General features: G+C 45.3%; 3 protein-coding genes across 4 annotated transcripts in view; 2 read left to right on the forward strand and 1 right to left on the reverse strand.

Annotated features, from left to right (window-relative positions):
- hapln4 (hyaluronan and proteoglycan link protein 4) overlaps positions 1-3852 on the forward strand; it is a 7724-nt gene extending 3872 nt beyond the window's left edge. The window contains exons 5-7 of the mRNA XM_076039534.1: positions 1-61; positions 312-498; positions 2597-3852. The exon at positions 1-61 is cut by the window's left edge and continues 55 nt beyond it. Of these exons, the coding sequence (XP_075895649.1) occupies positions 1-61; positions 312-498; positions 2597-2988 (640 nt within the window). The 3' untranslated portion in view covers positions 2989-3852. The remainder of the gene's footprint in view (positions 62-311; positions 499-2596) is intronic.
- Positions 1-15631, forward strand: part of borcs8 (BLOC-1 related complex subunit 8) — a 288333-nt gene that overhangs the window by 117709 nt on the left and 154993 nt on the right. The window lies entirely within an intron of this gene.
- Positions 14829-15631, reverse strand: part of ncanb (neurocan b) — a 94980-nt gene continuing 94177 nt past the window's right edge. For both annotated transcript variants that reach the window (XM_076039396.1, XM_076039397.1), the window contains exon 15: positions 14829-15107. In XM_076039396.1, the coding sequence (XP_075895511.1) occupies positions 14965-15107 (143 nt within the window). In that variant the 3' untranslated portion in view covers positions 14829-14964. The remainder of the gene's footprint in view (positions 15108-15631) is intronic.

A 15631-nucleotide genomic window follows, 5' to 3' on the forward strand; every position in this document is an offset into this window, starting at 1 on the left:
GGCAGAGGACGCCTGCAAACAACAGGATGCCATTCTGGCCTCTCACTCTCAGCTGCACAAGGCATGTTGGACTTCTCATGCGCTTCAAATTGGAGAAACTTTAGCCCAGAAGTCATTATAGTGACCAATATTTTTTCACGAACATATGTTTGTTATTTCAATCGAGTTGTCCGTCAAAAATGAAAAAAAGGATTTCCGCATGTCCATATTCATTGAGAGTAATTGAAAAACCTCAGCACAGACCGATAGGACGGATTGCCTTTACAACCATTTCGAGAGACGGGCTAAACCTTTATCATCTCCTGCTGCAGGCTTGGTTGGAAGGGCTGGACTGGTGTAACGCTGGGTGGCTGGAGGACGGCTCAGTCCAGTACCCTATCGCTCATCCCAGGGACCAGTGTGGACGCAAAGATTCCCCCGCCGGTGTCCGTAACTATGGCTACAGGCACAAGGAGAGCGAGCGCTACGACTGCTTCTGTTTCACTTCCAAACTCGATGGTGAGAGGAGTTACAGTTGGCGGAACACTGTCCAGAGCCAGGCACTAATCATTTCTTTTTTTTGCTGTTGCATCGTCTGACTGCTGAATCCCTTCAAACATCAAACTGAATATGCAACTTTTTCTTCTTTTTTTCAGTAAAAAACAAGAGTCTATCTTGAATAGATTTAGAGCATTGTTGTGATGTTTTAAAGTAGGAGGATGTATCATGAGTGCCAGACCGTGGGGAAATTAGTCCAGTGTCTCTGATCCGCGCCTGTGATCTGGCAGGCCTTGGGCCATTGGATTTAAATCAGGCTGTGTTGATTCTGCCGCGGTGAGGCCGCAGTGTCCTCTGGGTGCCGAGCCTTGCTTTCATCTCCCAGCTCTTTGATTTGCATTCCCACAGAGAGCTGGAGAGCGTCTCCGTCACACTTGCCATCTCACAAGGTTCACAGGCTCAAACAAACTTGGCAAAGTTAGAGGCTGGGTCGAGTTTATGATAAAGGGAAGTTTTTGTAGTGACCGTGTGTCAGCTTGGTTGGGTCTGGACAAGTCAGGTGTATTTTCAAAGTTGCCATAAGGAATTATTAGTTGTAATTGCTATTGAAATCCATCATTGATGAATAATAGAACACCAGCTGTCTGGCTGCACATTCTGTTTTCAGTGCGAAGGAGGAGAGTGATGACAGGTGCCGAGCTAGGGCATGTGTGTGCAAACTTCAAGCCACTTGACCAAATATGAGAAAAAATTGAATGAAGAGAGAAACATGTTTGATCAATGTTCACATTCCCTAAAAAAATCTGATGACGTAGGACCACATCAATCAAGCAGTAGAGGTCCTACATTTTTCAACCTCAAAAATGCAAATGAACAAATATCTCAATCCTACAACCCAGGAGGGACAATAGATATTTGAAGTAAGTTAAAGATTTATAGTATTTACAAGTATTAACAAGTATTCTACGGTCTGACCGCAGCAGGAAGGGCTTTAACAAAGGAAGCAGCAAAATAAGATGCCACCTGTGTGGAGTCTGTCCACTGGTGCCATCAGAGACTGATGGGGGTCTGGCCGAATGATGCTTTATGAGATCCATCACGGAATGGAAACTCCTGGATGGATCGAAGAGAGCCATCGGTATGAGGTGATGAAAGGTCGGCGAATGCTTGAGCCAAGTGAGAGAAAACGCGTCTGGCTCAGAGTTGATTGAGTGAAGGGAGGAATAGCGGCAGACTGCCATAGGATGGAGAGAGTGCAGAGAGATGAAGACAAGAAGCAACCAGACAATGGCACTTGTGCCTCAAACAGAGGCACTTGTCCGGACTAAACTTCTGCCAGTCATTCTTGTGAAACGCCAACAGAAGTGGTCCGAACAGAGATTTGATACAGATGCAGAGATTTTGACCACATACCAATAGAAAACCTCCTCCATCTGCAAATAGCGTCATAACTTTCCTTTAATGTTAAGTCAACGTATGACAGCAAGCCCAAACTGATTCCCGATGGCCTCCCCTGTGTGTTAATTACTGCCAGCAGTCTGTTGCGGCCACTGGTCGTGACCGACACCCCTCCAAAGTCCAGCTGGAAGGTATCACCTAATGGTTCCCCCAGGGTGGAACTAGACAACGTTCAGCCCGTCTAAACAGCCGGCAGACACATAAACAAGTATAAAATCAATAGCCAAGCCAGGATACGTGATTTTCATGATAGCAGCTGTTGTTTTCAGGAACGGGTCCATGTCTTTATTTCTTCCCTTATCGCTATGGGAAAAAAAAAATCCTGCCTTTATATGTGCATTTCATCCAATCAGGGTGCCTTTTTTTATTTATTTTTTTTATTGTTGCCAGCATTTGCCCTGAGCTGAGATTAAAGACGAAAAATATTGAGTTCTTTTAAAAGTAATCTGAAGATGTCTTTTGATTCCACCCTGATGCCTGAATGCTTATTAGAATATTCCAACATTTTCTTTAAAAAAAGAAGAAAAATCTACCCTCAGGGCTCAGCTTGTCTCTGGAGCCTCATTTTGCCTTGATGCATTTGCTCTGTATACCTCCTCCGTCTCACAGGCTTGTGTACTACAAAACCCCCCTGCTTTTCTTTGCTCTGCATCCCCCTCAGGCAAAGTGTATTTCCTAAAACGCTTTAAGAAGGTGAACTACGCGGATGCAACCAAGGCCTGCGTTCGAGACGGCTCCGCGGTGGCCAAAGTGGGTCAGCTGTACGCCGCCTGGAAGTTCCAGCTCCTGGACCGCTGCGAAGCCGGCTGGCTGGAGGATGGCAGCATCCGCTACCCCATCGTCAACCCGCGGTCCCGCTGCGGAGGATCCCACCCTGGAGTTCGGCACCTGGGCTTCCCCGATAAGAAGTTCCGCCTTTATGGAGTCTACTGTTTCCGCAAGAACGAGGACAAAGAGGCGGGTGCGCCTGAAATAAAGCAAATCCCCCAGGACGGTTTCACAGCAGAGAAGAACGGCAACAGCATCCCCGTGAATGCAACCAGATTGATTTAAAGTGGTAGGAATGAGAGCAATTTCACTTTCCAATTGTTGCACAGTAGCCAGTTTCCATTCGCTGCTTCTAGAGTAAAACACCCGCTCGCAAAAAAAAGGTCAAACGGAGGCTGTGTCAAATTGAGGGAGACGTCTTTATTAGCATGATTCCGGCGCTCCATCATTTTCTTTAAGTCCGGGGGATGTTGGCTCGGTTCGCCTTTGGAAAAAAAAAAAGCTGTGAGACTGTTGAAGAGCAGCCCGGTCGGCACTCATCAGATCAGAGAGGTCTGCCATTACAATCCATGATTCGCTCTGAGTATGGTGTCTAATGCTGTGGCTGCCGAGCTCTGATCAGAGTCAAAGTCCCAGTGCAGGGGCGAGCACAGTCATAATCGGGTAAGACCAGTTGATCTGTTTGAATAATGCCATTTGAGCATCATCAAAAAAAGTGCAACTGTTTCCAGTGTTAAAGTTTGGTCTGGAGCAAAACAAGTCAGTTTTTCATCAACTCAGGCTTCAGCATCACAGCTCAAAGGGCCGAGTGGACAAATGTGCGCCTCCTCTGAGATATCTGCATTTAGAAAACCTTTGGCTGTAGTTTTCAATAGCCTTACATTAGACTGCAGCGAGCATGAATCACTTGCCTAAAAAAAAAAAAAAAAAGTTGCAAGAACTGAATAAGCACAAGTGACCAAGCAACAGAAATTTGCAATCTATCTCGCACAGTAGAGACTGCAAAGCTACCTGAGCCTTTTATGCATTATTAATGTTCAATGCTGCACTGAGTTTGTTCATTGCGAAAGACGGTATAAATGTTGTGAGGTAAAAATAAGTGGGGGAAAAAAAGGAAATAAATAAAAACTCCAACAATTGCTGATTTGATCAGTGTGGGTGAAAGTTTGTTTTTTTCTTCTCCGCGGCTGGAAATCTGTTCAGTTTGAAGAGAATAAAATTGCAAATGTTCTTCATTTTCTGCCAAACAGTGTCTATGAGGGCAGATATTGCCTGATGATTGTAAGAAAGTGGAATAAGCTGCATTTAAAACAAAAACCTCTTTTGTATTTGAGGACAATACACTTACATCCAGGTCCAAGTGAGATTCCGAACCAAAGTTTCTGAGGCCTAAACAAGGACGTCTAAAGTGTCTAAAAATAACACACAGCCTTCCATACAGACAACATATAAAGAGACTAAGGTCTAGAAGCTTCACGCTGTTTTCCCCAGTTTCTTTATGATGCACAACTGTTTGCCCATAATGCGTGTAAGTAGCAGAAGAGTCTTAAGTGGTTTCGTCCACAGGATTCGCAGCACAACGCAGCACAACAAATCGTGTCATCGTAACAACTGGCAGCGAGCAGTTGAAGCTGAGTATCGCAGCGCATCGACAGAACTTTGGGTTTTCCGAAAGTTGGGGAAAAAAAAAAAATCCAATCAACCTGCAACAATCTTGATTCCGATGATTTCGGAGATTATCTGAATTCTCCCGCCAGCCCCATTAGCTGCGTCGCCGTGTGAACACAGACACATCTGCTATTAATAGCTTGTCCTGATTGATGGGCAGACATTTATAATTAACGCGGGATTATCTTTTTCCACATTTTAGTTATTTTACGTTCTCATGATGGAAATGTCTTTGAATTCCTCTTTCCACTAATCCCTCTCCAATAAGCAGAGAGTCTTCTGGAGGAAAAAAGAAAGCAGCTACTATTACTTTCAATTTCATAAAATGGCTATTACACATCTGAACGTTAATTCTGAGATGGTAAGGCTGCACATCAGAGTGGAGAAACACGACACAGATGGCAAACTGCACGGGCCAGGAGGCCTCAAGCAGCAGAGAAATCCTCACGAGGCTGATCATCAGAGCGGCAACCGGCCTTCATTAAAGCCTGCCTCACACCTGCCTTGTTCCATGACAAGAGAAACATCAAGTGCGAGGAGACAAAAGGCGGACAGGTAAAGTAGAGTGAAGTCAAGTGATGGAACCATTTGAACCGGATGGCTCAGAAGATGACAGGGACGTCTTTATTTGATCCAGCAACAGCAACGTTACCTTTTTTTTCTTCTTTTTTTTTAATTTGCTTGGGCATGAAACAGAATTAGATGACCCTATAACAAGTGTTGCCACAAAGTAAATACAGAGAGATTGGATTGTTACGGCTCTCACAGGAGCTCATTTATCACCTTATGATAGGGGTCAGGACTGCGCAGGAAATGCAGAGGCGAGGCAGAGGCGTGGAGGCACAGAAGGACCCGGTTCTGATCAGAGTTATTGATAGAACGGTACAGCGTCTGATTGTCCATCTTCCCCTGCAGACGCTCAACAGATTTTCCAGACTTCATTCATCTTCATTTCCCCTCTCTGCTGTTGGGTGCTTTTTGGGATGTAATGTTTTGGAAGGGGGTGGTGAAAACAGAACATCTACACAGAGGAATCATTTCACGCTGATCATGGTTTCACACCAACATGCAAACCGGGAGATGGAAAGACTTCTTCTGGGTGCGCTGTTACTATACTATTACTAAAGGTATCTTTTTTTTTAGGTTCTTTTAAATCTGAATCAGTCCATGTCCGTGTAAATAAAGAATTTGCCTCCCTTATCTTTGCTCATGTCTATGCTGATACTTTTCTGATTTCCTCAAATGCAACAGAATGGTCGGTGCCAACAATGGTACATCTGTTCCTTCCTATATTCCTCGGCCTCATGTATGAAGAGCACAGATGGAAATATTACTGAGTTTCTTTTTCTTCTTATATCTCTTAAAAGAGTAATTTCACGTTAAGATCCAGGCAGGCTGATACTTTCTGACGGCTCATAAACAAGCAAACTAAGGCCATTAACCACGGCCACTCTCCGATTTAGGCGGCTAATCACCTGAGCCGCTATGCAAAATACCAAGACCGTCGGGAATGATGCGGAGCTGACGGACAATTAATCACTGTCATTTTGCTTAATCACTCACAGTGGTTAATGTTCGCATTAATGAAACATGCAGCCTCCTCTGGGACGGCGCTGAACCTCAGATTGATGTTTGGTCAATCTTTAGCATAGCAAAGCACTGTACTTTCCCAATTTAAACTATTCATTCTTTCCTCAGTTTGTATTGTTAGTAGAATTTGAGAGGTTTGCCTCACAAAGACGCGCCAGACTAATGAACAAGGAATCTAATTTTCATTTCCATATCCCTTGCAGCTAACCTTAGATACACAGATGTTGTCTCGACAAAATGAGTCCACTGGAAAATGTGATGAGATAATAATGCAAAATGAAAAAAAACATCAAAAATAATCATGAACTTCATTGGAGAGGCAAAGATGTTTAAATAAAAAACATCTCCCATTACCTCTGGAATTGGCTAATAACCTTCCTTGTACATGGCACATAATGTCTGAGCACCAGATTCATTTGTTTACTGTGTACACTGCAGCCCAAAACGTGGACAGTATAATTAGCTTGGTGATTATCTGCACAGGAACCAGAGTTTTACTCTGGGCCAGGCTCGAACATCGTAGTGATTAAACGCGCAAACAGGAGCTGATTTCAGTGCTCAAGAAAATGGCTTTGGAAATTACCACCCCGATCTTCTCAAACGATCTCTCCTAATGCCTGGTAAACGTCAGCCGGACCATACCGCCTGCTGCAGATCCACGGAGCGCTTTGAAAGCAGTTGGTGTTTGTAGAGGTGGGTAATTGGCCAAATTGTGAGAGGCTTACCCCGGAGTGCTGAGCATATTAAACACGCTGCAGTGCCGAGTTAATTGAAAGTGGTAACCATCTAATGGAGTGCAGTGTGGCTAATGAACGGGAGAGTGAAGCCTGTCATCTAAAGGCTGTAAAAAGAAAAAGTGCTTTTACACGTTTTTAGCACAACCGAGCCTCCGGCCGACCATCAAGTCTGCATTTTGTAAGCTGCCAGACACACAGATTGTCCGTGCGTGTATTGTGCTGCTCTCCAGTACTATGAACTTATGTACTTCAGGTTAGACTGTGCAGTGCTGCGGTGGTAGTTCGGATCTCACTGAGAACCATCTCCATAGTAACGTGCAGAAATCCTCATCGGCTGCAAATTATTTTCGAGATTGATCTCAGTAATAATAACTTCTTTTTATCAGGGCCTTGTGTTTCCTTTTTTTTAATGTCACAGAAACAGTTGGTTGCATAAGTAATTGTATAAAATGCTTATGATACAGTATGGCAATGTTTTTACAGCACTGTAAATGTAACCTTTCCGTGGGCGTTGGAACAGAGAAAGTTTTAATGCAACAGCACAAAAAAACCCCAATAAGAATAAGAATAAGAAATAATTTTAAAGACTTAGCTGAGGAGAATCAGCTCAGTCAGTGTGAACAGAGCGAGAAACTGGTGAAATCTTTGAGAACATGTATGTTTGCAGAAAACCATTTAAACCACTCCCACAAACAAGAAAACCATATTATACCAAACTATAGTCAAAAAAATAATTGCAATGTGAAAAGTATTTTTTTCTAAAGTAAAATTGTATTCCAGCTCCCTATGCTACACAATTGCCTATTGGTGAACAGAGGTAATGCCACTCTTGAGAGTCGCAAATAAAAAGGTAATCAAACAACCTAAAAAAAACACTCCTTCTAATACAGGTAGTGCAGCAAAAAGCACAAGGTATTTTCTTTTCAATAAACAGGTAGATCAAAGTTTTATAAAAACCGAGTAAAGGTACATTCCACCAGTGTTTTGGAATTTCATGTTGTGCAGCTCGATCGCGCCAGATTTCCAGATCATCGGTCGGGGTCATACAGCAGAGCAGCGTGCAGTGTACACACAGCTGGCAGAGCAGAATGTGGAGGCAACCGTGTGTGAAAAACCTGGCTCGGGCTGATGGTGCTTTCTGGCTTCACTCCTCCTCACGTCTGACGCACGCACACACACACACACGCAAACCCACTCAAATCCACATAAAGAAGTTGTAAGCGAGCCGCGGCGGTGCCATCTGCAGCTGCCATTAGGTCAGGCGTGAATGCGCATTTGTGAGCGAAGCTGTGGAACGCAAAAGAGGTTAAGATGCATATCAATCTTTTTCTTTTTTTGCTTGGTAGAAGCAGTTTGTGCATATTTGGCATGTGAGACATTTTTTAAAAAAAGCTTTCAGCTTGTTTGCGTGTGGGATAAGGTGAGAGAAAAGAGTCGCGGGCTGAGCTGGAGAGTGTCAGGCCTGAGACGACGATGAATCCCACTGCCGTTATTTCATAATCTCCTTGAACTTTGACAGTGTTATTAGGAGATAGCGTAGCATAATGCTGGAGATCTCCATCGATTGGCCGTGCCTGCCAGATGAGGCTGATATCGGCCTGAGGACAAGGTTATGATAAGCAGTTTTTTTCACGCCTCTGATTTATCTGTTAAATTCTAAAGCAGGAAACTGGACAAGTGTAAAGTTAAAGTCGAGGCCAAACCCTTGATATTCGTTTTATGTAAAAACATCAAAATAACAAAGTACAATAAGTATTCTGTGGGCAGTTGTCTTCATTGTCATAGTTTATTTAACAATTAGTGTTATTAGCCACTGTTGGTGTTCACTCTGCTTCATCACTGCCTCCTCTGTACAAGTGAGGAAATAATGATTATAAAACTAGAATGAACAATCTTCCTTCAATTTGGCTTTACAGCAGCTGACAAAGCAACAAGAGCAAACTGTCATTTGGAACTGCTGCACACATCGGATCATGTCAAGATGGTTATTTAGTTTCCACAGCGATACTGCGAAATGACAGAAAGTGCATCCTTAAGCAGGCCCGGCAGATGGAAAGTTCCCTCGGCCCTTTGGATTTGTCCAACATATCCTTCTGGCAAAAGAGCTTGAAGGCAGCGTGCGAATAAAGCGGACGCGTATCCTCCGTTGAGAAAAGTCATTCTTTGTTCTATATTTAATGTGGAAGAACCGCCCACTTCTGTTAAAACTGCCACTGCCAATTGAAAACGCTCGCTGGCAGGACCGATGAGGGAAGATTTCAGCCTTTGAAATCTGACTGATCGAGTTGCTCGCAAAGGCCGGTTACGTCACTTGTCATGCGGATAAATTATAGGGGGTGGAGGAGGGGAGGGACGCTTTACTCTCCTTGCGGACACGCCCCCTGAATCTTTCAAGTGGCTGTAACAAATCTGTCATCGCGCCTCGGCAACAGGGAGGCGGCGGCAGCGAGGTCCTTTCCGGCTGCGAATCCGAGAGGAGCGTTAATGAGCGCCGTCCTCGGAAGTCACCGAGCCGAGCACGAAAAACAAAACAAAAAAAAAAACATCCCTCCGCCGGGTGGGAACAGAGAGGGTGAGGATGTAAAGGAGGTGCTATATATAATCAGCGGGACTGATTGTTGTCAGGAAACAACCTGGCACTGCGGCGTCTTTGGGCAGGTTGTTTTTATATATAATTTTTATTTATTTATTTTTGGAATGATAATGAAATGAGTCACATATCAAAGGGGGCTGGCAGAGGGGAGGAGGTTTTTCACAGGATACAGTGCTGTGAGGGGAGCAATCCATCCAATGAGGAGAGGAAGCACATTCAGCACTTTGCAGGGAGCTGGGGTGAAGCGGAGGTCACCGATGTGAGGCAGCACAACAGCAAGGACTCAACCCCCCCCCCCCAAAAAAAAACAAACACCCTGTTTGCAGCCAAAAACAGACGCTTTTTTCCGAATTCATCTTCCCATTTCGACCTATTTCGCTCTACTTCTTTTCCCCTTTCATCCCTTTTCCAGTCTGTCTCCTCCTTCTGCTTCGTCCTGGTCCTCCCACTCTTTCCTTTCTTCTGCAGCGAGCAAGAGGAGGGAATTGACTGTGTTGACCTCTTCTGTTGCTTGAACTATATGCAGCCAAGTGAAAAAAACAAAACAAGAATCTTATTTGATGTCTCTGCAGTGTAAAAAAAAAAACCCACACATTTTACTCAATCCAAGGAGATTTGAAGATGCATCTCTTCAACAAGGTCAAAGACAGATTGGTTATTTGTGAGAAAGGAGAGGAAAAAAAAGCCCCCAGCAGCTTAGTGAGCAGACAAATCTCTCCGAAACATAAGAGCGCTATGATGGAAACAGAAGATGGAGTGTAATGGTGCAGAATACATACGAAGGCGTGGATTTACTTTGAAATTTTTGGATAAAGGGCAAATTCGGAGTGGCACAAACATTTTGCTCAAAAAGATGTGGGAAATGGAAGAATCCTGCCTGCGGCTGGATCAGCTTGTTTCCTCTGGAGTGCTAATCATTACAAGGAACAGGCCCAGCTGAAGAAATTTTTTTGGTTCTTCTAGGAGTCAAAGCCGACATGACGGCTTTCAAGTCTTATAGCGAGATCTGTCAGTCTCCCTCAGCCCACCGCGGCGCCACTATTGTTCATAGAGGGCTCATTACGCAGAATTGACTTCACCTGTTTTATAGTGTACAAGTAGCACAAGGTTGTTTGTGCCCGTCCGGTTAGAACAACGCACTTTTCATCTTGTTCCTCCCACTTTCAGAAAATGTGTGTCAAACACAGGCCTTTTGTGATGTCACAGAGGGCTCCAACACCCCTCTCCACACCACAGGTGTTTACAGGTGCTCGCTCTGCCTTTTTTCTTATTGATTGTCTCTTTTCAAATGTTGGAAGTTACAGCAAAGCATCAGTTTGAAGATACAATGTGTAAAATTTGTCAAGCAAAAGCTTCATTTACTACTACCCATGAATATTTTTTGTAAGTGTACAATTGTCGTAAAATAAGAACAGTTTGGTTTTCTTACCCATGCAATGGTTCTGTCATGTTTGTATACAAGTTTACACATTGCACCTCTAAGCCAAGGCTGAGCATTTTGCTAGATGGCAACAAACAGAGGGCTAATATGTATGTAAATGTAATAATGAATTGTATGAGGCTGCTCCAGAGGAGTGAATGAAAAGCAAAGATGTGAAAAGAGATATACGAGCCTTTCAAATGTTTACAAAAGTCCTATTCAAATGTTCGGGTTTGAGAGAAATAGTCGAAACAGAAGCCTCTTCCTGTATGGACAAAATGCATTTGCAAATAACCACTCGAACGAGACCAGGCGGATCCAAACAAGGGTTTCCTTTAATGATCATTTGCCTCAGAAAGAATAAAACACAACAATGACAGGACTGGAATACGTCCGAACACACGTCAATAAATATGGATAAACACTTGCGGACCACGCTCACGCAGCCGCCGGCCTGCAGTTTTATTGCTGCTGCGTTCACAGCTGACGCCAGCGGCGTGGCCAGACGTAAACTGCACTGCTGTCCTTGAAGGGGTGACACCACCATCATCAGTGGTGGGCTCCAAAGACGTGTGTGAGTGTGTAGCGGCTGTGTGAACATGGTCCAGAGAGGCTAAACAACAAACACAGTCAGAATTTAAACAGACCTTCAAGAAAAAAAAAGAAACAAAGGAAAGCGAAAAACAGCGCGTGAGGTGTCGTCTGAGTGCGATCTGTGTCGGCTCTCATCTGTCGAGACGGGAAAACATCTGTTTTCTCAACAGCTCAGTTTCAAAGAGAGAGACGCAGTGCTGTTCAGATGCCACCAGGGGTCCCAAGGTACTTTAAGATCCATTCAAAGTGAGATCTACGCAGCAGTGAAGGGTGGCTGGGGTGGGCTGGAGGGGGGGTTTCACCAGGTCTGATGACGTGGAGGTCAAGATAAGAAATAAGACAATGATGCTGATTATGCAGAAGCAGCAGTCCGGCGGAATAAAACAGCCAATTACGCCGGCGGGGAGGCGGAGCCGCTGCGACTTCCCGTCAGTCAGAGAAACATGTCGACGTTGTCGCGGCATCGACCGCCAATCGACAGACTTAATAGTGAACCAAGACAGACGGGCTAATCGTGAAATCAATAGTCTGTCTGCCATCAACCGTGCAACGACGGCTTTCGTCACCTCGCCTGCGACGGAATTAAAATCCAAATTTTTTTTTAAACCTGTTACAAGAAAATTTGTGAAACGATTCTCAAACTGTAAGAACAATGTTCCTCCTGTCACGCTTTTAACCTATGACTGTCCAGAAATCGTATTTAGCCCTCTGTTTGTAGCCTCCTGCGAGAAGCCCTCCCCCACCACTTTCAACCTCCGGTTACAACAACAACAACTCTCGTAAAAACAAGGTGGTTTCGTCCTCCTTCTGAGTCACCAAGTCAATTTGCCCCGACGGGTCTGAATCCTTCCCCGTCACGCCGGCTGAGCTAAAAGCGCGCGTCCTCCCATCATGCCGAGCGGGCGTGCGCCACAAGTCGCTGCCGTCACGGCCAGCCTCGGCGGCAGGACTGTAATCAAACAGTCACGGCTCCAGACGAGCAAACATGCTGCCGCTGCCACCGCCGGCACACGTCTTGCTCTCGCTTCCCGTCCGTAATTTAGCACGTATAATCATTCCGGGAGGAGGAGGGAGGGGTGAGGAGTGTCCCTTCATTCGTTCAGGTTTGACATATTTTCGCAGACACACACACACACACACACACACAAAAAACAGAGGGCCCGTCGCAGGCTGACATCTCAGGAATGAAACACTCTTCCCCCGTCTGTCTGTCTGTCAGCCGCAAAAACCTTCCGCCGGCCCTCCTGTCAGCCGGAGCCTCACTCTGCCGTCACGGCTCTGCAGATAATGCGACTCGTTAATTAGGCATGCAGCAGATTAATTAGTCCGATAGCGAGGTGTAGGTTCACTGTTCTCCTCTGTGTCGAGGAGTGTTGTCATTGTCAAGGTGAGGAGAGACAAAACAAAGGCGGCAAATTAACGTGCAAGGAGCACATTCTCTCTCTCTATCTCTCCCTCCCTCCCTCTCACCTGAAGTGATTTTTTTTTTCATCTTCTTCACGCTCCTGATTTATTTGATCTGGGATGTCTAGCGCCGTGTGCATAACTTCCACACAAAAAAGGTGGCGTTGCTGAATTTAGGCACTGCTGTCTAGCAAGAGACACAAAGTAAGCGGCCGAACGTGGTGGCAAGAAAACTGAGTAAGACTGAGAAACATAAAGGGTAAAAGGGGGGCTGCACTGAGTACTTGGGACATAATCCCACAAGCTCAAAACATCAAGCGGCTGCTTTGAAAGAAAAAAAGAAATTTAAGCAGCGGTTAAAGGGACGAGGGGAGGGAGGCGCTTTCGTCCGTCTGAACCTTATGTTTTTTTTAAAGAAAGGACGAGCGGCAGACGGGAGCTCAGATGTGAGAGGCTCACAAATGGGAAACCTCAGTCAACGTCGACCCCCTTTATCGGCGTCCCCGTGGGTTTCAGCCTCCATCGCCATCCTCAATCACAAGCACACACTGAGATGAGGGAGGCTTTAGCAGGGGTGCATTAGTTTCACACAGTTCTCAGGCTTTTTGCTTTTGTTTTATTTGTTCCACACTGGGATGGGACTGGGATTTTAAATGTTAATTTGGGATGCCCAATACAATAGTATTATTTTAAACGATTAAGATTTTTTTGTTCATGTCCACTTGATGTTTGCAGACTTTATTGGCTGTAATAGTTGTGCATATTTCTAGCACAGTAGAAACACGGCAACTCGGTGACAAATGGGCCAAATGGATCAATTATGCATGCAGAAGATTATTTTTTAAACCATTAAAGAAAAAAAAAAAAATCAAACTTTGGATGAGAATTGTTGATCCAATTTTAAGCTCGATGAGAAGAGCTTTTCTTAGTTCAATCCAAGTTCAAAACTCAGTCTTGACGCCTTGCTGAGGTTTTCCACTCTGACTATTTACAAGATGAAATACATAAAGAAATTAGATCAAAGTCTGTCTTTTTTTCTCTCAAAGTTCTATGATTTATGTTGTTTTGGGGTAGAAACTTGATATTTTATTTTTTGACTTCCACTCATCAGACCCAAGAAGTGAAACCCGAAAATAGAAGCAAAAGTAGGCTGGGGGAGAGTCACTTTTGCTGCGTCACCTCCATTGATTCACAATACACACTGTTGTACAAAAGGCAGAGCAAATGTGGAAGCGCCGAGCTGAGCAAAATCAGCCAAACCGGCTTCAGATATTCAAATGATCCCTGTTGACGTGAGCAACAGGTGATGAGTTGGAAACCAAAACTGAGATGCAAAACAAATTGTTTTTTCTCGCTTTCTTAATTTCCCCTGCGGTCGGGGTGGTGAGGGGAGTGTTCAGCATCTGACCTAAATGAATGCAGTAGTTCACACAAATGAGAAGATACAACGCTAATAATAATAATCAAACAGCTTCCCTTGTGTCCCAGATTCCCAACTGAAAGAGACGCCATCCAAATCTGTCTCGGGATAACTTTAAATCGAGCCTCAAGCGAGCAAAAACACAAAAGAGAGTCAAAGAAATCCAAAAATTGTACGTTTCATGAAAGAGAAATAAAGTAAAGGTTTCACGCAGATAAACAACAGGGGCGTGTTCCTCAGCTCGTCTCAGTCTGACACGGTCCTCCTCAGCGATGTCGTCTACTCAGATTTTGTACCAAACCACCTCCTTGTCTTCCAAGGAATGTCCGGAGTGGATGTCCGAGGAATTTATCTGGTTTCAAAAACAGGTTGGCGTAGCCCTATGTTTCAGGTCATCGGTAAGCGGGGCGATTAGGGGGGACGATTAGGAAGGGTAGAGGGGCTCTAGGTGGAGTAAAACGAGGGACAATAGAGAGAGAGAGACACGTCAAGACAGTGAAGGAAAAACAGGAGGGCCAACAGTAAAAAGAGTACAAAGTAATTGTAGTTAGTGTCCCGGTGACGCCTGGCAATACTCGGCCGGCCTCGGAGTCGACTATGATACAGGCTGACTCAGGGGGGAGGAGCCAAGGGGTGGGTGGGGCTGGCTGTGCACAGCAGGAAGGAGGGGGTAAGGGAGAGAGGGGGAGGGGACACTCAGGGCATCGAGGGGTTTTCAAGGTGTTTGGGGAGGGGCCAGCGGAAAAAGGAGAATCAGGCAGCCTGCAGGGGGCAGCAGAGGGGAGGCGGAAGGGTCAGAGGGCAAAGAGAGGCGGGGCGGCTCCGTCGTTTTGGTTCAGAAGTGGCCGTGGTTGTGGCTGTGCCCCTGGCCCGCCGCGCCTCCGTGGTGCCCCCCGTCTCTGTGGCCGTGCCTCTTGTGCTTCCGGCGCTCCCGCCGGGCCTTGTGGTGGTGGCGGCGGTAGCGGTGGGCTCGCCGGGCTGGCCGGCCGACGGCAGGGCGTTGAGGAGGTGGAAGAGGAGGAGCAGACGGCCGAGCGGTGGCAGGGAGGAGAGCAAGAGCAGAAAACAGGGAGGACATTTCATTGGGAATTAGGTCAAGGCGACGTGGAACTAATGGATGAATCAGCGGCAGCGAGCATGAAAGGATTCTCTGACGGGCGGCCAGGTATTGGGTGGTCGTGGGAAAAATGGATCAGTGCACGTCAAGGTCAGAGACAGAGGCTGTTTTGAGAGACTGCGACAAACCAGGCTCCAAGCGAGCACAAATAAAAAAAAAATGTAAAATGAAAATAAAATAAAAAGGCGTTACAGAGGGGCCACAGACCACGGCCTCTAGATACCACGCCCACAAATATCAACCCCTACATTAGCCAACAAAGGAATTAAAGCACAGCACTTTGGAACGAAATGTTAATGGTTTTGGATGTTGAATGTTAATACTAAGACATTTTAATTGTTGTGGTTGAAACAGTCATTAGAATAAAATTGTCCTTTTAATACAA

This window comes from Nelusetta ayraudi, unplaced genomic scaffold (genome assembly GCF_046127955.1).
Source record: "Nelusetta ayraudi isolate G7.1 ecotype Tasmania unplaced genomic scaffold, CSIRO-AGI_Nayr_v1 ptg000059l, whole genome shotgun sequence".
In the NCBI taxonomy this organism is placed as follows: Eukaryota; Metazoa; Chordata; class Actinopteri; order Tetraodontiformes; family Monacanthidae; genus Nelusetta; species Nelusetta ayraudi.